This window comes from Bubalus bubalis, chromosome 12 (assembly GCF_019923935.1).
Source record: "Bubalus bubalis isolate 160015118507 breed Murrah chromosome 12, NDDB_SH_1, whole genome shotgun sequence".
In the NCBI taxonomy this organism is placed as follows: domain Eukaryota; kingdom Metazoa; phylum Chordata; class Mammalia; order Artiodactyla; family Bovidae; genus Bubalus; species Bubalus bubalis.
The window spans coordinates 70253153-70277048 of NC_059168.1; the positions used below are offsets into that span (position 1 = coordinate 70253153).

Sequence of the window (23896 nt, forward strand, 5' to 3'; positions counted from 1 at the left end):
GCAAAAAGAATGAAACCTGGTATTTGGCCATGGTAAATTAAAATTACCTTTTGTTCACCTTTCAAATATTTCTTTACATGAAAACCATTTTTAAAAACTGTGAATCCACAGCTTTGGAACTATACACACACAAACACACACACACACACACACACACACACACACACCCCTTCTATGAAGGAACTCCAGTTACATTTAAGGGTTCGCCACTCCCCCTTGTCACTAACATCAGGAAGGATCTTAGTTGCCTAGAACAGGATTCCTCTCCTTTCCTCGACAATAAAACATTACTTACAAGGTACTGCCTCCAAGCACCCGCCACCCACATGACCTGATGACACAACCACCAGGCACCCACATGCAGCCCAGACAAGGCCTTCTGCCGGTACTGCCCGGAGCTTCTTCCAGGCCCTGGAAGTAGCTAATCCTGAAACCTGCCCCAAATAGAAATATGACCAGGATCTTGTTGCTCTATAACCTGAGACCTCCCAAAACAGTCATCCAGAAACCACCACCATGAAGCCATCCACCCACCATCCACACCATCTCTCCACCAAGAGAAACCCTTATCCTGGCCACACAGTAGAGATAACAAAGAACCTGTTACCAAAACTGCACGGAGCCTGATTGTGAGCAGAATCTGGGTCCTGCTTGTTTTCCATTTTATTTCACTCTCTGTATTTTTAAATACATTATCACACACCGTGTCTCATTCCTACATACTTCTACCTATTAATGCTGGAGAAAGGAAGAGCACTCTAATTTTCTGGGTAGGAAAACTGAGGTAAAAAGCCTGTCCTATGCCACATCTGATAAATCCAAGTTTTAAAATGCAAAAGGAAAAAAAAATTATTTAGCATGTTGAATGTACAAATATAATGATAAAGTTAACAAAGAAATACATAATACATGTGTGTGTATGTGTGTCTGTGTATCCTCCCCAAAGTGATGTCTTTTGGCAACTTGATGAAATTACTCTGAATTTCACGTGTCAGTATCTACCACTTCCTGAGCACTTACTATGTGCCAAACACATACATTATCTCATCCGACCTCACCCAAACCAGTGAGGAATTAAAAGTTAAGCTATTTGCATAAGGTCAAAGAGGTGGCAAAGAGGAGCGCTGGTGTTCAGATCCAAGCTATCCAAAGACAAAGCCAGGCTCTTGCTCACAACCTCAATGAGTATTAATAATTGAGAAAATGTTGAAAGATAATAATATGGCAAAATTTACGTTTTAAATTGATTATATTTCCTCAATAAGAGTATGCTTTTTAAAAAAAAACAGGTACTAGTGTCAATCTGTAGAAGGATGAGTAAAGCTTCCTTTATTTTTATTTTCAAGGAAAACCAACAAAAGTGTTGATGTTTTCTTCTCATGTCAGCTCATCATCTTGTTCGTATCCATACCTGCTGTATCATCCCCACGGTTCAGATTTCTCTCTCCTTCCCTGGTTTCTCTGTATCATGCTCTTTCACTCACCAACATCTCGACACTGATTTTGATACCTTTCCCCCTTTGAAATCCTTTATATCCTGGTTGTCTCTTCTTAGTAATTTCTTCCATTCTGCCTAAGAACGCTTGAATATCTTCAACAAACTGGAGCATAAAGTTATTGCTCTTAAACTCTTTCAGCTAGTCAAGTGAGGAGACCAATTTCAAAATCTCACAATTGGTAAAGGTTTTGAGGAAGGGGTAGAAACCAAACCAAACCCACCCAACTCTGCGAAATAGTACCTGATAATGCCTCAGTCCCCGTCAGGGTTCTCACGTCAAATCTCAGATCTCTGTGAGGCTTCCCAGTAACTTCAGACCAGCTGATTACACAAACCACCTGACTGATGCTCCTCTGTTTGTTAAGTTCTGATGCATGGGCTGTAATTCCAGGTGGCTTTGAGGACCCCATGACTAGTGCATGTCCCTAACTCAGCTAGATGCTCCCCTCTGCCCCCCAGGGCACAGTTCATAGAGTAATTGGAAGAATTTAAAATTGAAAAAAATAAAAAACTCCTTAACCCAATCAGTCTAGAAGAGCCTCATATTCCTCAAAAAAAAGCTTTTTTAAGTTTCTGAAAGTTTCAGATAACTTAATAGTTATCTGTTAAGTTATCTATTCTACCCACGAAATAAAGTGGGTCTGGGGGAAATAAATACAATGAGAAAGAGAAAAAGGAGATTCTATCTACAAAGAAACAACAATAAACGCCTTTTCAGCAGTATATTCTACAAGAGGAAGCAGGAATATTTTGTAAAATAATAGTAAGATTACCTTATGCAAATAGGCCTGACATTTCTATTATGGACTCCCCAAAATAGTAAGTCAATTCTCTAATTAAGTAAACAGTGTAAAATCAATCCACCCTATTCAAAGATAACACAAAATGTAAATTCCTCCAACTTTTATTAATAGTACTAAGCCTCTTTGAAAATATATTCAGGATACTACCTTTAGTCATTGGTGACATTTTTAATTGAGCTTGAATTCTTCTCACTAACACACTCATCACACCTTTTCTCCTAGGTGTTAAAACTCTACCATGCAATGTAAAAGATATAAAACTCTACTTTTCTTCCTTCACAGAATCCTGTCATATTCATCTTCAAAGATGTTTTTCTAAATCTTCTTAATACTCACTTGGCAAAAGCATTTCTTCTGTTAATCTCTTTTTGGGAAGAAGCAGAAGTTGTACTGAAACTTCTCCTAAAACCTAAATATGAAAGTCAAGGTCAGAAGACGAAAAATAAATCACAAATTCGCAGTTCTTGTTAAAAGCTATCTTTTATCATTTCTTCTATAGACTTCTATTTTACTAAATGGTTCTCTGAAAACAGACAGAAAAGAAAATAAGTGCATGTAGAGTGTAACATGAGTGTAGATTTCTTGACAACTGCTATTTTACCTTTCTCGTCAAACCATGCACTACATGAATAAGGCAAGATCATGACATTACTTTTGGAAGTTTTTATTATAAACTTTCCTGAATACCAAACAAAATCAGATTATACATTGATAGAGTTGAATCTTTTTACTCTCAAATATTATAACCTTGATAAATCACTTTTAAAAAATAGGATTAAAATGGTTTTAAAAACACTACTACTAAATATATTGTGAACAATCAATTTCAGAGCTTCTGGGTTTTGGCATCCCCAAATGACAGAGTTCTTTTTAAAAAAAAAAGAAGACTTCACAAAAGGTAAATTTTTTAAAAGATGTGTTTAAAAAAGAATGGGATTTCCAATTCTGGCAGTTACAGCACACCAGATGTGCTGAATCAATCTCTTGAATGAAGCAAGTATAATGTTAAACAACAATAATCTTTAAAAAAAAGAAAGAAAGAAAAATACCGTTGAGCTCATACAAGTGGCACAATTCCAAAAAGGCCAAAAACCAAAGAGAGAAACCATGAGAGGTTTCCCCCAAACAATCCACCACCCTGTACCCCAGGACTAGATTGCCTTCTGGAGAACCTGGGGCCTGCCAAGATGGGGTTCTTACAAAAGTGAGGGTCTTGAGCAGCTCACCCTCAGTGTAAAGTTAAACGAGAAACAAAATGAAACACCACTCAGATGAACACAAAGGAAAGCAGCCTGTGTCAACCCTACCATGCAGAAGGCAAGTTCACTTTATCTGAGTAATATAAAGGCAACAACACTGCAGAGAAGTAGACTAAAGTTGGCAGTGCCTTGTAGGCAACTGGCAGAAGTAAATACAGGCGTACCTCAGAGATACTGCAGGGTCAATTCCAGACCACCACAATAAAGCAAATATCTCAACAAAGTGAGTCACAGACTTTTTGGTTTCCCAGCATATATAAAAGTTTACACTACACTGTAGTGTGTGATAGCATTATGTCTTAAAAAAAAATGCATGTACCTTAATTTAAAAATACCTTATCGCTAAATACTGCTATCCATCATCTGAGCCTTCAGTGAGTCACAGTCTTTTGCTGGTGGAAGGTCTTGCCTCGATGTTGATGCCTGTTGACTGATCAGGGTGAAGGGTGCTAAAAATTGGGGTGGCTGCAGCAATTCCTTAAAATAAGGCAACAATGAAGCTTGCCACATCAATTGACTGTTTCACAAACGATTCCTCTGTGCAGCCTGCCTGTTTATAGCATTTTACCCACAGGAGAACTTCTTTCAAAATTGGAGTCAATCCACTCAAACCCTGCTGCTGCTTTATCAACTGAGTTTATGTACTGTTTGAAATCCTTTATCGTCATTTCAACAATCTTCACAGCATCTTCACCAGAAGTAGATTCCCCCTCAACAAGCCATTTTCTCTGTTCATCCATAAGAAGCAATACCTCATCTGTTCAAGTTTTATTATGAGACTGCAGCAATTCAGTCACATCTTCAGGCTCCATTTCTAGCTCTCTTGCTATTTCTACCACATGTCCAGTTACTTCCTCCACTGAAGTTGTGAACCCTTCAAAGTCATTCATGAGGGCTGCAATCAACTTCTGCCAAATTTCCATTAATGTTGATATTTGAACCTCCTCCCATGAATCATGAATATATTTAATGGCACCTAAAGTGGTGAATCCTTTCCAGAAGGTTTTCAATGAACTTTGCCCAGATCTAAGAGAAGAATCACTATCTCTGGTAGCCATAGCTTTATGAAAAGAATTTATTAAATACTAAGAGTTGGAAGTCTCAAAATGACTCCTTGACTCACAGGATGGATGTTGTGTTAGCAGGCATGAAAACAACTTTAATTTTATTGTACATGTCCATCAGAGCTCTGGGTGACCAAGTGCTTTGTCAGTGAGCAGTAATATTTTGAAAGGAATCTTTTTTTCTGAGCAATAGGCCTCAACAGTGAGCTTAAAATATTCAGTAAGCCATGTTATAAATAGATGTGCTGTCCTCCAGGCTTTATCGTGCCATTTATAGAGCACAGGCAGAGTAGATTTAACGTAATTCTTAAGGGCCCTAGGATTTTCAGAATGGTAAATGAGCACTGACTTCAACAGTTACCCACTGCATTAGCCACTAACAGGAAAGTCAGCCTAGACTTCCCTGATGGCCCAGTGGCTAAGACTTTGAGCTTCCAATGCAGGGGGCCCTGGTTTGATCCTGGTCCAGGAACTAGATCCCACATGCCACAAATAAGAGTTTTCATACCACAACTAACGAGCCCACATGTCACAATTAAGACCTGATGCAGCCAAATCAATCTTTTTTTTTAAAGGCTACCCCTTCTTTGAAGCCTCACATTGACTTCTCCTCTCTAGCTGTGAAAGTCCTAGATGACATCTTCTCCAATACAAGACTATATCATCTACATTGAAGGATTCCCAGGTGGCTCAGTGTAAAGAATCCGCCTGCCAATGTAGGAGACATGGGTTCGATCCCTGGGTCGGAAAGGTGCCCTGGAGGAGGAAATGGCAATCCACTCCAGTATTCTTCCCTGGAAAAATCCCATGGACAGAGCAGCCTGGTGGGCTACACAGTCCATGGGGTTGCAAAGAGTTGGACACGACTGAGCACACACATGTACCCATGTCTACACTGAAAACCCACTGTTCAATGGAGCCACTTTCATTAATGAGCTAGCCAGATCTTCTGGGGAACTTGCTTCAGCCTCTACATCAGCGCTTGCTGCTTCACTTTGTGCTTTGATCTTATGGAAATGGCTTCTTTCCTTAGACCTTATAAACAAATCTCTTCTGACTTCAAATATTTTCTTCTGCAGCTTCCTCACCTCTTGCAGCCTTCACAGAATTGAAGCGAGTTAGGGCCTTGCTCTGGATTAGGTTTCGGCTTCGGGGAATGTTGTGGCTGCTTTGATCTCTCCAGACCATTAAACCTTTCTCTGCATCAGCAATAAGGTTGTTTCTTACCATCTGTGTGCTCTCTGAAGTAGCACTTTTAGTTTCCGTCAGGAACTTTTCCTCTGCAGTCACAGAGTGGCTAACCGTTGGTACAAAAGGCCAGCTTCTGACCTATCTCTGCTTTTGATGTGCCTTCCCCACTAACTGTAATCATTTCCAACCTTTGATTTAAAGTGGGAGACATGAGACTTTTCCTTTCCCTTGAATACTCAGAGGCCATTGTAGGGTTCTTAATTATCCTACTTTCAATACTGTTGGTTTTCAGGGGACAGGGAGGCCCAAGAAGGGGGAATGAGATGGAGTAACAGCCAGTTGTGGAGCAAGTCAGAACAACAACATGTATCGATTCAGTTCAGTTCAGTCGCTTCAGTTGTATCCGACTCTTTGTGACCCCATGGACTGCAGCACGCCAGACTTCCCTGTCCATCACCAACTCTCAAGAGTTTACTCAAACTCATGTCCATTGAGTCGGTGATGCCATCCAACCATCTCATCCTCTGTCGTCCCCTTCTCCTCCCACCTTCAATCTTTCCCAGCATCAGGGTCTTTTCAAATGAGTCAGTTCTTCACATCAGGTGGCCAAAGTATTGGTGTTCCAGCTTCAGCATCTGTCCTTCCAATGAATATTCAGGACTGATCTCCTTTAGGATTGACTGGTTGGATCTCCTTGCAGTCCAAGGGACTCTCAAGAGTCTTCTCCAACACCACAGTTCAAAAGCATCAATTCTTTGGCGCTCAGCTTTCTTTTATAGTACAACTCTCACATCCATACATGACTACTGGGAAAACCATAGCTTTGACTAGATGGACCTTTGTTGATCTATTGATCAGGTTTGCCATTTTATATGAACGAGGTTCACCATGCCTCAAAACAATGTCAAAGATTACTGATCGCAGATCCACCACAAAAAATATCATAATAACGAAAAAGTCTGGGGCTTCCCTGGTGGCTCTGTAGTAAAGAATCAGCCTGCCAATGCAGGAAACATGGGTTTAATACCTGGTCTGGGAAGCTGCCACATGTTATGTAGCAACTAAGCCCATGTACAACTATTGAGCCTGTGCTCTAGAACCTGGGAGCCTATGTGCTGCAACTTCTGAAGCCCACGCACCCTAGAGCCTGAGCTCTACAACAGGAGAAGCCACCACAATGGGAAACCGCCGTCTGCCACAACTAGAGATATGCCTGTGTAGCAGCAAAGACCAGCACAGCCAAAAATGAAACTTAAAAACAATTAATGTTAAAAAAGTTTAAAATTTCAAATTTAACCCCTGTCTCTGGGTTAAAATGCAACCCAGAGACATCAAGTAAGCACAATGCTGTTTGAAAAATGATGCTGAGAGAGTTGCTCAAGGCAGGTTACCACAAACCTTCTATTTGTAATATATATATATATATATATATATATATATACACACACACACACATATATAAATAATATCTGAGAAGCACAAAAAAAGCAAAGCACAATAAAACAAGATATGCCTGTATAATCTTCTTGAGAGGCATCAACCCAGGCTTCAGAGAATTTCCATATATTAAATTCTAAGCAGGTAAAATAAGTATTTCACAATAAATTACAAAACTCACAAGGAAAGAAAGTGCCACAAGTTAGGCTCAACAGAAATAGATGGCAGAATTAGACTCACAAAGATTTCAGATATTGAAATATTAAACATAAAAGGTAATAATATTTAAAATGCTTAATAACATAAAAGAAAAAATCTTGTAAAGATAGGAAAAGAATAAGTGACAATAAGTAACAACCATACAGACTTACAAAAAGAAAACAAATGAAAAATTTATAATTAAAAGCCTTTGTGGCTGAATTAGGCAGTAGTATAAACATAGCAGAAGAAAGAAACGGAAAGGTAACTCTGAAAATATCCAGAATGCAGTCAAGAGAGAGAAAGTTCTGAGAAATATAAACTAGGCATGGAAAAGTGAAAAACTAGACTATCCTACTCATCAGAGTTTCAGAAGGAGATAATAAAGAGCATGAAGAAAGAAATATTTTCAGAATATGAAGAATTTTACAGAGTAAATCAAAGATACTAATTCCCAGATCCAGGAGCACCCAAGATGCCAAACAGAATAAACAAAGGGAAGTCTCCACCTAGACACAATCAGAGTAAAACTGTACAAAATAAAGCAAACAGAAAGGATCTTAAAAAGCAGTCAAAAAGCAAAGATAAAACATCTACCATCACTTCATGGCAAATAGATGGGGAAACAACAGAACAGAGACAGACTTTATTTTCTTTGGCTCCAAAGTCACTGCAGATGGTGACTGCAGCCATGAAATTAAAAGATTCTGCTCCTTGGAAGAAAAGCAATGATCAACTTTGACAGCATATTGAAAAGAAGAGACATTACTTTGCCAACAAAGGTCAGTAGAGTCAAAGCTATGGTTTTCCAGTAGTCATGTATGGATGGATGTGAGAGTTGGACTATAAAGAAAACTGAGTGCTGAAGAATTAATGCTTCAGAACTGTGGTGCTGGAAAAGACTCTTGAGAGTCCCTTGGACCGCAAGGAGATACAACCAGTCCATCCTAAAGGAGATCAATCCTGAATATTCATTGGAAGGACTGATGCTGAAGCTGAAGCTGAAGCTCCAATACTTTGGCCACCTGATGCGAAGACCTGACTCAGTGGAAAAGACCCTGATGCTGGGAAAGATTGAAGGCGGGAGGAAAAGAGGACAACAGAGGATGAGATGGTTGGATGGCATCACCGACTCAATGGACATGAGTTTGAGTAAGCTCCAGAAGCCGGTGATGGACAGGGAGGCCTGGCATGCTGCAGTCCATGGGGTCACAAAGAGTCAGACATGACTGAGTGACTGAACTGAACTGAAACCACCTACAATGGTACAGATTAGACAGACTCATATCTGACTCCTCAAAACACTGACAGAAGACAGAAAACAGAAGAATGACAATGTCAATGTGCAGGGAGAAAACAGCTTTCAAACTAAAAATTCCATCAATTTTTACTTTTACCTGGTAAAACTATCATTAGGAAAGACAGTTAAAAACTGAGAACATTTGCTACCAATAGACCTTTTCTTAAAGAAATTTTAAGAATACAAATGAGTTAAAAACAAAATGATTTCAAGAGGAAATTCAGAGGATTTATGATTGAAGATATTGGTAAATATGTATAAGCAAATTAAATAAATATCAATTATATAAAAACTATTATAATAATGTGAAATTTGTGAGGAAAATAAAGTAGAAACAGAATAACTCAATTTATAAGGATTTTCTATTATTTGGAAAAGAGTAAACATAATAATCGACTTTAGGCTTTGTTAAGTATGTATGTCAAAGTACCTACAGTAATTACTATGAAGCATATTTATAGAGCATAACTTTTATACAAGTAGAAAACAAAATGAGAAAAATAGAGGGTAGGAATATAAACAGAATGAAGTCAAGAGAGAAAAACATTTAAGTACAAAAAAGTTGAAATATTAGAAAAAAATAACATAAATCCAAATATATTAGTTATACAATGAATGCAAATAGGTAAAACTCTCAGATTAAGAGACAAAGATTGTCTTTTTTTTTTTTTAAGTAAAATCCAGTTATATTCTATTTAGAAGATATTCCAAAAACATGAGGACATAGAAAGATTAAGGCAATGGCTAGAAAAAAAGTTTTTAGACAAATACTTAACCAAAAGAAGGCTGATACAAGATAAAGAGAATTACTATAAAGCAATACCACTGACATTAACACCAAAATGGAAGAACCATGTTGGTATAAATATAATAAAATGCATATAAAAATCTACATTAGGAAAACTATAAAACTGATGAAAGAAATCAAAGATCTAAATATATCAATGGGTAGGAAAATTCAATACTGTTAAGCCATCAGTTCTTTGCAATTTCATCTATACATTCAATGCAATCCCAATGAAAATACTAGCAAATTATTTTGTAGCCATCAACAAACCATTTGCAATGTTTACACAGAAAGGCAAAAAGCCCAGAATAACCAACACTAAATTGAGGAAGATGATCAGAGTCTATTACTACAATTGAAGAATTTCTATAAAGCTACAGTAATCAAGACAATGTGGTATTAGTAAAGAAAAAGACAAATAGATCAACAGAACAGAATAAAGGGCCCAGAAAGAGACTCACACAAACACAGTCAACTGCTCTTTGACAAAAGAGCAAAGGCAATTCAACAGAGAAAAGATAGTCTCTTCAACAAATATGCTGGACCAACCAACATTTGCATCCAAAAAAAAAAAAGAATCTAGACATAGACTTACACCTTTCACAAAAATTAACTCAATGAATCACAGATATAAATGTAAGACACAAAACTATAAAACTTCTAGAAGATAACATAGGAGAAAATTAGGGTAACTTTGGGTTTGGTGAAGACATTTTCAATACAAAACCAAAAGCACAAGTCATGAAAGAAAAAAATTGATAACTTGGACTTCATTAGAATTAAAAACTTCTGCTCTATGACAGACACTGTTAAGACAATGAAAAGCCAAGTCACAAAATAAGGAAAAACATAAGTTTGCTATTTTGACTACTTAAAAATTAAAAGCTTCTGCTCATCAAAAGATATCAAAAAAGGGAAGGAAAGGGGACAAAAGACAAGTCAAAAAAAGGAGAAAGATACTTGCAACAAACAAAACTCACAAAATATTAGTGCCCAAAATATATAAAGAAACCTACAAATTAATAAGATAAAAACAAACCAACCCCCCCCTCAAAAAAATAATGAGCAGAAGACCTGAACAGGTATGTCATAAAAAGGGCAATGTATGTGGTCCATAAATATGAAAGCAGGCTCAACTTCATTTGTAATCTGAAAACCGCAAATTGAAACCACAAGGAGATGCCATTTACATCCTTCAGATGGGCTGCTGCTGTTGCTTCTGCTGCGTTGCTTCAGTCCTATCCTACTCTGTGCGACCTCATAGACGGCAGCCCACCAGGCTCCCCCTTCCCTGGGATTCTCCAGGCAAGAACACTGGAGGGGGTTGCCATTTCCTTCTCCAATGCATGAAAGCGGAAAGTGAAAGTGAAGTCGCTCAGTCATGTCTGACTCTTTAGCGACCCCATGGGCTGCAGCCTTCCAGGCCCCTCCATACATGGGATTTTCCAGGCAAGAGTACTGGAGTGGGGTGCCATTGCCTTCTCCAGATGGGCAAAGACTTCTAAATCAAACGGGACTACTGTTGCTGAGGTGAGGAGTGACAGAGACTCTCATCCATTCCCATGTGGACAGTCTGACACACTAGGAAGGCTGAAGATAGGGATATCCCATGCCTGGCAATCCTAGAGGAACTTTTGCAAATGTGTACAATGGCATAGCTTCTGAATAGTCAAAAACAGGATATAACTCAAATATAGAATGGATAATGTATTTTAGGGTTTCTCAGATGGTGCTAGTGGTAAACAACCTGCCTGCCAATGCAGGAGACATAAGAGACGTGGGTTGGATCCCTGGGTTGGGACAACCCCCTGGAGGAAGGCATGGCAACCCACTCCAGTATTCTTGCCCCATGGACAGAGGAGTCTAGCGGGCTATAGTCCATAGGGTCACAATGAGTCAGACACGACTAAAGCGACTTAGCAAACAAGCACAATATATTTTAATGGAACATTACATAGCATGACTTCCCAGATGGCTCAGATGGTAAAGAATCTGCCTGCAATGTGGGAGACCTGGGTTCGATCCCTGGGTCAGAAAGATCCCCTGGAGAAGGGAATGGCAACATACTCCAGGATTCTTGCCTGGAGAATCCCATGAACAGAGGAGGCTGGCAGGCTATAGTCCATGGGGTCACAAAGAATTGGACATGACTTAGCAATTAACCTACCATCACCTCTACACAACATAGTAAATAACAATCAAAACTAAATATACATTATTTACTGCCATCTATATATGATGGATAGACATTAAAAACAATCAAGGGAATAATTAACATTCAATGCAAGATACATAGCCTGGAGACAGGGTATATGAAAAAGGGAGGCAGATGAGACTGGGCAATACTCAGGACATACAGGTAATCATCTTCGACCATGGGGTGGGTAATAGATATCACTTTATGATTACATAGCTATACAAATATATTTCATACATTCTTCTATATACACATACACTTTACAATAAAAAAAAAGTTCAATAAAGGAAAAGAAAAGAAACAATTACTAGGAACACAAAATCATAATCTTACCAGGATAAGAATGATTCTGTTTATTTGAAGAAATTTCTGAAAGAGTATCCAGGGAATCTGTTACCCTGTGAATAAAAGAAGGAATGCAAATCTAAGTAGAAGCAGCTGGTCTTCATATTTGAGACTGGCACTTAACTGAGGGTTTCACAACAATGGCTATATTTTTTTTTAACTTCTTGATTTGTATTGGGGTATAGTGACAATGCTATGATAGTCTCAGGTGGACAGCGAAGGGACTCAGTCATACACATACATGTATTCAGTGGTCATTTCTTGTTTTACTCACTGGACAAGCATTTATTGAGTATTTATTAATAAGCCAGAAGTGAATTTCAATTTAGCACCAGAGACAGGCACTAATCAGATGGAAGAGGTCCTTGTTATATAAGGATAGCAAGTATAGAGAAAGTCAGCTTCAAGTGAATTCATTTCAAATAGGGGTCCAACTTTGTTTGGAGCTTTATTTTCAAAGATGGAACTAAAAACGGTGAAAATTTATTTTATGTTAAATATAACAAATGTTAGGTTATAATTATAAAAACATTACATTTTTATATTGAAAAAAGACATCAGCTGAGTCTGTGTATATGTGTGATTCTGCTTATAAAACCAACATCTTTTATGTTATACTTGACTCTAAGCACAATCATAAAGGACATATTCTTTACAGGTCTATTTTTTTTATATTAAAATCATTCTTTATTTTTAAAAAGCCAATCCTATAACAGTCTCATTTTCTTTCAACTGTTTACTGGCCTAAACCAGAAAAGTCTTCATTCTATCCATCACTTGTTACAGCACACTTTGTTACCATAAAGAAATCCTGTAACTCTTGCATTAATTGTAACTTCATCTTGCAATCCACGTACATCATCTTTACATGATACATACCATAGAGCAATCAATGAAAGACTAATGAATGCAAAGAATATGACTTGATGAAGCAGAGAGATACTTGAATTTAGTTGTGATGGAGAGTTGAAAACTTAATTCTAAAAGTGATCAGTTCATTAATAAGAAGTACCTAATGGTATGAATGAAGAATAAGAAAATTAATATTATGCTGATAAAAACCACTTGAGCAAAAAAAAAAAAGAGAGAGAGAGAGATTAGATCTAGTCACCGAGTCTCAGAATTTCTCTAAAGAAATACTGGCCTTTATATATGTTGATAGAAGAAAAGGAATTAGCTAGATGATAGTTGGGTGATAGTAGAAAGCCATACAAGCAAAGCAAGTAATTTATGCAAAGATTCTGGGACAGGGGCACATTTTTTTAATGAAAATGTTTTTTTAAAAAAGAAAAAAAAAAGGCCAACAACAATCTGGGGAGGAGAGTGATGCAAGGTGAGGTTGTGATTGGTCACTATGTGATTAACAACTGTTCTCAGGAGTCCCTTCATGAAGATCAGTGTGATCGTTAAAGAGCTCCCAAGCTGGTTTAAATTAGAAACTCCTCAAAATCAGGCATCATGTCTGTTTTATTTGCTTATAGAATGCCGAGCACAGCACAAAGTGCTAAAAGACACTTAATAGTATTTGATGATGATGAATGAGACAATCAGAAGATGACAGGAAGACAGCTGGTTGGAGACAGCAGTTCATTTAGAGAGAGCCGTGCTTCGTCTAAGACGAGGGGGCTGCTTTTAAATGAATCACCTTAAAGAAGACCAAATAGATGCCAAAAAAAAAAAGAAAGCAAAAAAATGTGTGTTCTATAAACAAAGCAAGAAAAAGAAGTTAAAACTTGGAGAAAGTGGCTTCACAATATAACAGAGAAGAAAGCTGTTACAGCATAAAAGACACCGAATGAAAGCTGATCAATATTTACTGTGTGCACAATACGCCAAACTATATTCCTCGGGTAGTCAAATATGAAACAGAGAAGCCCAGTCCTCATGACTAGGAGACAAATCAAACTTTTAAGAGACTGTAGCAATATGTTAAGGAAGATTTGTTCAAAGTAATATGAGAACCCAGAAGACTGACTGGTGACTCAGTATGGATTTTATTCCCAAATCAATCACTTATAAGATATAGGTCCTGAAGAAAGTCATTGAGCCTCTTTTAACTATAATAGGATAATGGTTAAGAGCACAGATTCTTACACTAAACTCTCTGGGCTCAAATCTTCACTTGGGCCCTGGGCACAATTGTGCACCTCACTTAATCTCTCTGTGCCTTATTTTCCCGCTTGTGAAATAGGGATAGTTATGGTACCTGACACACAGGATCGCTACAGAAGACTAAACGATACATATAAAGCACTTAAAATAGTGCCAGCACATTAAGTGCCATCAGCTACTGCCTCTTTTTCTTTATTTATAAAATAACTACCAAAAGCCCCCCTGCAAACTGTCTAAAAGCAAGGGCTTAGGAAAAAGCAAAGAAACAAACCTGGGCTGAGTCCTGCTCCACCATTAACTAGTGTGGGAGATCAAAATACCTTAGCCCAAACAGGCTGCTCTAGCACAAGGGATTATTTTGAGCTAAAGACATTCGAGAATAAACAATTACAAAAAGAGGCTTTCTCTGAACTCCCGTTATCTGCCTAAAACAGATCTTCCCAAAGAAGAACTCAATTGTCATAAATCCCCTCCCCAGAATTTCATCAAGCATGGAAGATTGACTTGCATCACAGGAGAGGAGATGGGGAGTTAACACCACACCCAGACAGACACTGTCACAGACTATCACATCCCCATCCACTTTCCTAAAGGCCCACTGATCTTCCCTAACATCACCTGCTCTCCCATAAGCGGCCTTTCTCCCCTCTTCCCTTCCCCCATTAAGATGGTCTATAAATTCTCCAATGTCACCATTTCTTCGGGCATTCATCACTTTCTGTGATGCCCCCATGCATGTAAAGTTAACATTTAATAAATGCTATGCCTTTTCTTCTGTTTATCTGTTGTCAGTTTAATTCACAGACTCTGTCCCCTCCAGTTAGTGAACATAAGATGGTATGGGACAAGTTTTTCATCCCCTACACCAGCTACATGACTTTAGCAGTTACTGTATCTCGTGAAACTTTTCTTTACCTGCAAAATAGGAATAATCGTAATACCTTATATATCTCATAGGTCTGGGGGAAATTGATGAAGTACATGGCACAGAGCCCACCACTCATTAAATGCTCAGTAAATGTTTGTAGAGATCCTCCTCAACTTATTATGGGGTTATGTCCCGACGAACCCATCTTGAGTTGAAATGCATTTGATACATCAAACCTGCTAGACACCATCACCTAGCCTCGTTAACCTTAAACGTGCTCAGAACACTGTCATGAGTCTACTCCCTGGCAAAACCATCTAACACTAAGCCTACTTTACAATCAAGCGTTGAATGTCTCATTTAAGTTATTGAATACTGTACTTAAAGTGAGAAACAGAACGGTTGTGTGGGTACAGAAGGGTCGTAGGTGCCTGGGTTGTTCACCTTCATGATCACAGGGCTGATTGGGAACTGCAGCTGCTGCCCTGCCCAGCCTCATGAGACTGTATCATACTACTTACGGCTAGCCCAGGGAAAGATCAAAATTCAAAATCTGAAGTACAGTTTCTACTGAATTCTTACCACTTTTGCACCATCATAACGTCTAAAAATTGTAAGCTGAACCACTGTAAGTCAGGGACCATCGGCAGTTATTCTTTGCTAGTTTACCTGACTAAATACGTATTAGAATCAAACAAAACATTTCATTGAAGGTACTTCATCAAGTTCTTTGCAGTTAACTTATAACTGCAAAGCATTACAAGTTAAATGTTATAAAATCATAAATAACAAGAAAAGGGTTATATCAAGTACATCGTAGAAGGAAAGGAATACAAAAATTATATGTAACTAATCAATTTTTAAAAATGAGAAAGAAAATGGATATGAAAACTGTTAAATTTGCCAGGAGGCAGTCACACAGTCTAGTTGGAAGGGGATGAGACAGGACTCGCAGGTTGGGATGGCAGGTCTAGTCTCATGAATGTGATTGTACCACACGTGTTACTGCCTATTTAAAGATATCAGGCCAACTTCTTTCAGCACGTTAAGTCATTTCACACAGTGTACCTGGAATTTCATAAGGACTTGTTTCTGCTCAACTTATTTTTTAAAAGCCAGAGTGAGCTGGAGCAAAAGTGTACTATCTTCAGAAGAAACACTGAGGAGGTATGTTATATATAAATACTTGAAGCTTCACTTCCCCCCAAAGATGTACTGCCTATCTATTTTTGAAAACTAAAGAAATCAGAGGAAAAAGCCATTTTGCTTCCATTAGGTTTGTAGGAGAATGAATGGGGTGCCTGCTGGCAGGAAATTTAATGTAGTTAGGATGTGACTGAAGCAATCAGAGAGCATTTTCACTTTTGTTTGCATGACAGATTAAGCTTGCTGCTCTCACTGTTCTGAGCAGCAAACACCACTCCTAATAGCCTACACATACTCATAGGGTTTGCAAATGAGGAATAAAGGAGGTTTTTAAAATTGCAAATCCTCAGCAAAGCAAATTTAGCTTACCACGAGCCTACCCTCTAAAGGTGGTTGGTTAACCCCTTGAAAGAAGACATAGTCTGTAGTTAGTGCACATCTTTCATACAGAATTAGTGGCTCTAACTCACTGCGCATTACAAAAAGTTCTTGTTAATAATGTAAATTTCATTTTTTCTCACCTTTGAACCCTGGATGGGGGAGCAAATATTCCATATCTTGGGGAACAACTAAAATACTGCACACCTCCAACTGAACCATCGTTCTTGCCATGGGGTTTCTCAAGCTCTATCCCGTACCAATATCCTAGAACAAGAATACTGGATTTTAAAAGCATCTGTACTTTGTCCAAAACTGTTATTACACCAACCCACAGTCTAGATGGTTTAACATTCTCACACATGACCAAAGTGATGGAAGATCATTGTGATCATTAAGCCTTCAAACAATAAAATTATAAAACAAAATTTGAAAGTTTCAGAAATGAACCAGAAAAACATTTCACAAGCATTATTGCACAGTTTACATTAAGGAAGACAAAACGCACAAACACAAATTTGGCAAGGATTAGCTATTATGCAAGTAGTGTTTGACCAAAATATATCTAAAAGCTATAATAAGAAGCTGTCCTTAACTTGGTAATACAGTCTGAGATGGGAACAATGTAGCGTAATATTGAGATGCATAAGTCATAAAATGAACATGCAGTCTTTTCATTTTACTCTCCCAACATGAGAATACCACAAACAGTTCTTAAATAATTAAAGAGGGACAAAAATGATACGGAAAATGGCTAGGCTTCATGATGACTCTTTTTCTTTCATGTTTTCCCCACCCAAGATGGAAAAAAAAAATCATTTTTAACCTAAAAGATTTAGGTTAGCTAATAGGAAGAATTTTCTAAAAGGCTTTCAAGTATTTAAAAGGGCACTCTGAGGAGAGTAATGGGATTTCCTTTTCCAGAGAGCATAAAATTAAAACAGTGAGGTTGCTTTTAGTGCGGCAAATATTAAATAAATGGACACAGACTCCTAGAGTAATGGCTCTGGATGAAGGTACCTCCAGATTAGTTAAACGTACCCAACAGTCCATTCATCTCTTATTTAAAAGGAGAATACAATAGTGATTGTATTTGGTGTCTCGGAATCAGTATCAAATAAAGATATGATATCGAGACATTTGCTACAAATGACAAAATATGGAATATTGTTTTCTTCAAATTAATAATGCAGAGAGTCAATTATATAACCTCTAAAATGACAATCCAGAAGTTCTTAACTTTTGTTTCCTCTTATATTCAAAATGATGACACTTGAGTCGATTCCCGATATTGGAGTTTGAACTGGAAAGACTAGTATAAGGCATGTGGTAGTCTTCTATACTGAAACAACCTACTCTGCACAGGTACAGCGAGATGTATACAGACCTACTGCTTGGCCATGCTAATGCCCGGCACTGCATTTCTGAATGTCATTAAACCCGGTTATGCTGGTTGCCGTTGTTATTTCTGAGTGCCACAGTTACAATTTTCCAAGTTTTATATCCTCCTGCCTTTGATGCTTTCCTATATAATTTGTACATTTTCCCATTTTAATATACCAATCACTACATACCTCTACATAACTCTTGAAAGTATACAGCACACAGCAGGAAGGCATTACAGCAAGTGTTAACAAGCGTGACTTCCACACTGTCTGGCAGTGGTGAGGATGGACATCGCCCCACGTAACCAGCACCTTTCTTTCAGAGGTAGAAAGTTCTATAGAACTGACTGATCTACATTTTGAGGCTACAAGAAATACATCCAACTACTTTCTGACAGGGCAGAAGGACTTTAACAAAAAATCTCCAGTTTTTATACTGTTTATTTGTTGTACAGTCGCTAAGTCGTGTCCAATTCTTTGCCACCTCATGGACTGCAGCACACCAGGCTTCTCTGTCCTCCAGTATCTCCCAGAGTTTGCTCAAACTCACGTCCAATATCTGATCATTACTTTTCAAATTTCTAAGTGTTCTGTGTGTGCTCAGTCACTCAGTTGTGTCCACCTTTTTGCAACCCATGGAAAACTGTAGCCCGCCAGGCTCTTCCACCCATGGAGTTTTCCAGGCCAGAATAATGGAGTGGGTTACCATTTCCTACTCCAAGGAATCTTCCTGACCCAGGGATCTAACCCCTGTCTTTTGCATCTCCTGCACTGGCAGATGGATTATTTACCATTGCACCACCTGGGAAGCCCTAAATGCTCTTTACTAGGAGTTCAAAACTTAAAAGTCAACCTAAAAACAATCATGTCCAAATGAATCAAACCATTCAAGCCTTGTTTAATAAAACCAGAGAAAGGAAACTGAGAAGACATGGTGACTGTGGAAAAATAAACTACCTTTGGGATTTCTAAACTTTTATTTGAGAACCATATTAAGAACATTCTAACTAATCTCAGTTACTACCTAAGTTACTACCTCAGTTACTACTACTATTTCGAGGGACATGAATTATAAAACATACAGCCCATCCCCAATCAATTGGTAACTGGACTGCAATTATAAATTGTACTAATGAAATGAGAATGTGCTAGGAGACCATTCTCTGTCCATGTCTTATGGAGAGAGGTGCTGACCATGTGTCTACAGATGTTTGTAGAGAAGACAGCCTTGGGAGATGGAGACGGCCTCCCCTGACAAGAGGACAGGTATACTTACTGTCTCTATAAAGGTTCAGATTGCTTAAGCTTGGGGCTCCTCTCCTGCAGCACAAACTCCTGGGTGTACAGGGGTCGCCTGGCCCTCCTCCCTAACTTACTCTCTGGGAACTGGGGCCCAGGAAATCAACAGAAGAAAATGTTGCCACTCTAGCCACCACTATTGATGAGAGCACTGAGGTTCTCTGTCTCTGACCCAGGAGTCTACCATCTTCTGCCAGCATCGATGGAACTGTGGTCATCCATCTTGCAAATAGGGTAAAACCTCAGATCTTTCAGAGTTCCTCACAGAAGGCTACAAACTTTTTTTTAAAAAAATCAATGCTCTCAGTAACCTTTTCCTAAAAAATCCTGCAATGCCACCATGTGTCAACACAGCACATTGCTATTTAAAAATACAAATGCTTTATTCAACTGGCTTCTATTTGAAATTACAATCACCAAAAATGCAAAAGAAAGATTATCTTCACTTAAGGAAACGCAGTATTAAGTTTAGATTGGAATGAATATATAAATACACAAACATGCATCTTTAAGGTCCCAGGGTGCGCAAAACCTTTTTCATCTCCCTTTGAATCTCTTTGTTTGCTTTTCTCTCTAAGCCATTCTGTTAAAAGCTATATGCAATGAACTCATTATCCACTCATTTCAAAGATTGCGCTTAGCACAAATCTAATCCTAAAATGTTTTCTCTGTTATTTAGCACACTTGGCAATCAGTGAGAGTGAAACTGGAGAGTAACAACTGATTTTAACTTTAGACAATTTAAAACACAATTGGCAAGAAAAATTCATAAGAAATAATCAACCTGTGTGAAAAGTCTGCATCCAAATCAACATTTTGCATTTTCTGTGCCAGAGCAACCATCCATAAGAACTATTAATCCAGAACTCTATGTTTTATTTACATGTAAATTCTTAAACCTTTGGTATTCTAAAGAATTCAAGTTGAGCAAAGACTGTACAGATGAGTTACCTGGAGCGAAGTTTGTTGTCCCAAAGAACTTAATGGCACCAATTCTCTGGCCTGCCACCAACACCCTGTCTCCAATTCGGAGGTCTCCTTCGCAGCGCCCACTATTTGCTACAGATGCTGCTGAGGAATTCAAACCTGCATGGGGATTGGTTGGGGAAAGGGGTGGGACATGAAGGGAGAGAAAAAACAAAGGGAAACTCAAATACCACATTAGCCAAAAAATTACCATGTATTCTAACCAGTCTAGTTAGTTGGAGGTTTCAATATATGCTGCTTTCTTCCTTACACACAGTAATCTATAGTTGTGTTTCTCAGATGTGAAGGAAAGCTACTCAAATGACATTTGAAGGGTTTCCTGAGATGATCATTGCTCTGGGAACTTACACATGACACCTGGTGAGGCATCAATTTTATCCTGACTTCCTGGGGACACTCTCTACAAGAACAGAGGTCAGCACACCCTTTCTGTAAAGGGCTATGTAGTAAATACTTCAGGCTTTGCAAGCCATGCTACTCTGTCACAACTGTTCAACTTTGCTGTTGTAGCTCAAAAGCAGACAGAGACAAAAAGCACAATGTGTTCCAGTAAAACTTTATTTACAAAAGCAGGTGGTAGGTTGGATTTGGCCCATGGGCTGTAGTCCACCAATCTCTATTCTAGTAAATAGAACAGAGAATCATAATAGTTCAGCAGGACTTGGTGTAAACGATACATACATAAATGTAATTTAAAAGTGGAACTGCTATAAGGTTCCAATTACCCCCAAACTGATTTCCTTATTAGAAACAAAAGCACACACCACCTCCCCTCAGACCTGGATTCAAACCTAAACCCTCAAGTGCCCACTACTGAACATCAGACATTCTAGAGCAACACTACCTAGAAAGCTGCTCAATTATAACAGAGGACAGGTGGACATCTGAGGCTTCTCCCATCAGTCCAAAAAACAGACTGGAAGGCTGTCATCTGAGCAGGGCTAGTGAACCCTCTGTGAGGGTACTGGATACAGGGCAAGTCAGGCTGTGAACAGGGAGAAACTAAAAACATGGCAACAACTGAAGAACACAAACCCAGGGAGATGGAAGGTCTAGATCAACTATATAACTCAAATATACTAACAAAATAACTAACATTTCCCAAGCACTTCACAGTTTACAAAGTGCTTATCATGAGAATTATAATCATAGACAAGATACAAACTCGGGAATCAATGAAGACATGGTGTTCACAGGGAGTAGGTGGCACACCTGACTTAAAACCCAGACAATGGATTTGTCTGCAGACAATGGATCAAGACAATGAGTTCAACGTGGGACACAGCAGGGCCGAGTTCACAGACTTCCTCCCCTACCTCCCCATCCCCCAACCCCTTCTTTCAGCTCCTCTTTCTCTTTAATATTTTGTCCTTAACTTCCAATAATGTCCACTCTCTGCCATCCACACCTCCCCAAATGCAAATCACTCAATCTAAAAAAAAATTTAAGGAAATATTTTTGGGTTTGGAATATGGACTTTCTCTCACATGTGACCCATTCTCTCTCCCTCCCTTCTTAAAAGGACCTCTTTCTTACTCTAACTGATAACTCTTTTCATCTCTATTATTTAAACTTACAAACCCCTCAAATTTATAAAAAGAAAAAAATGTTAATAAGAAGGTACACTAGAACTACTTTATATAAAAGGTAAAAAAGACAATTCCATACCCATACATAAATTTTAAAATCAAGTCACTGTCAAAGCCTAAATTCCAAATGAAGAAGGCCTTAAAATGTAATTAAAATGAGGACCAACAGGAGCTACATCACTGCATTGTCTCACCTCTGTTCCTCACAGCATTAAAGAGAAACTGGTTTCAGGGGAAGGGGAATATATTCAGAAAATAGATATTCAAGCAAAATTTCCCGGTTTTCCACTTTCGGAGAACTTTTACATTTATTACATCAATGTTACTATTAAGGATTTTTTTTGTTTTTTCCCCCATACAATAAAATATCTTTAAGAAAATCCTGTCCTGAACATTTTTCACAATAAAATACTGATTCAGCACAAGTATTAAAAGTATTAGAAAAAGATTTCTAGTAATTACTATGAGACTTATTAAAAACAAGTTATGTTAAAGTGACCTGATTTCCTTTCTATGTAGTAGGCATATAAAATGAAAGAAAGTGAAAGTCGCTCAGTCGTGTTTGACTCTTTGCGACCCCAATTCCATACAGTACATGGAATTCTCCTGGCCAGAATATGGCGTGGATAGCCTTTCCCTTCTCCAGGGGATCTTCCCAACCCAGATATCAAACCCAGGTCTCCCACATAGCAGGCAGATTCTTTTTACCAGTTGAGCTACCAGGGAAGCCCGTAGGCAAATAAGTGAACTGCAATAAATTCAGTATTCATGTGTTGATTCCAACAATAAAAAGTGTTTTCTATATGTTTACACATAACTGAAGAAATGTGGATTGAATGGGATCATGCAGGCTTCACAGTGAGCTAAACAGGTTATCATTGTCAACCTCTCCTACACAGTTTTAGACAATGACTTGACTAAAAATAGAGAAAGTATGCTTTTTTAAATAAGAAGATAACTCTAAAGTGTGTGAAAAGCTACATGCAAGATGTAAAAAACAAAACTCAGAGGGATAAAAATTCTACCATTAAATTAAATGAAAATAAATGTAAAGTCCTACGTCGAGCCATAAAATGAAGAAACTTAGCTTTCGGCTCTATTTGAGCCAATGATACAGCGTGGTCACCAAAATTGCATGAGCAGCCTCAGGCTGGACTTGTACTAAGAGGCAGAGCTTCAGCTCTCTACCAGCTAGCCGGGAGGCTCCTAAGGACCCTACAGCACGAGGAGGAGCTGAAGGCACGTGAGACAGAGGCGGAGTTTAACAACAGCAGAGAAGCGTCAGACAGACCTGTGGGTGCAGCCCAGGTGTGCACCTAGAAACTGCCATCGTGCACCAATACCTGACCCCCAAGCCTCAGTTTCCTCATTCATAAAGTGAAGGTGGTCATGATATTTCATTCATTTTGAGAATTATGTGAAATAAGATACGCAAAATGCCTTTAATAGATATGAAATAATAATGCATATTGACATGTTAATTATTAATATTAGGTTTAGATTAGAAAAGAGATACATAAAGAAAGAAGAGATCGTACAGTTTCCAAGTATCTGAGGATCTGTCATAAAGTTCTAAGAGGAACCTTACAGAGGCTGGAGTCCTTAGATACACAAGGAAGAGGAGAAGTAAATCCAGACAAGGGAAAATGGCAGGAGCGTGAGGGGAAAGGCAGAGAGATCCAGGGTGTGCTGACAGAGAGGAGAGGGGTGAGGGCTGGGAGAAAGACAGGAAAGGGGCAAGTAGCTCAATCTGACTGAAGTAAAGGGTTCCTTCTACACGTTTAAAAAGAGCAAATCTACTTACAAACAAACCAAGATAAAAAACACCAAGAAAGCCTGGTTGAAAAAGCCATAGATACCAGCGCTGGCTCTAGACGAGAGAGAAGGGCTTTTGCTCATCGTCTTCCTGTTATCTCCACGTGCATTCAGTCTCTTGGAGAGGCTCTGTTTGTGCTCCAAAGAAGATATAGAGGACGAGCTGCTGATGGATCCAATCAGGGGAACTAAAACAACGGTAGAGGAAAGGAATACATCAAAGGGTGGAAAACAAGCA

At 38.5% G+C, this 23896-nt stretch overlaps 1 protein-coding gene across 4 annotated transcripts in view; it reads right to left on the minus strand.

The window, feature by feature from the left end:
• Positions 1-23896, minus strand: part of CLIP4 (CAP-Gly domain containing linker protein family member 4) — a 65650-nt gene that overhangs the window by 2656 nt on the left and 39098 nt on the right. For all 4 annotated transcript variants that reach the window (XM_006061053.4, XM_006061054.4, XM_025261314.3 and 1 more), the window contains exons 11-15: positions 23703-23846; positions 20219-20353; positions 16727-16850; positions 12068-12132; positions 2638-2710 (exon numbers count right to left, since the gene is read on the minus strand). In XM_006061053.4, coding sequence (XP_006061115.3) covers positions 2638-2710; positions 12068-12132; positions 16727-16850; positions 20219-20353; positions 23703-23846 — 541 coding nt within the window. The remainder of the gene's footprint in view (positions 1-2637; positions 2711-12067; positions 12133-16726; positions 16851-20218; positions 20354-23702; positions 23847-23896) is intronic.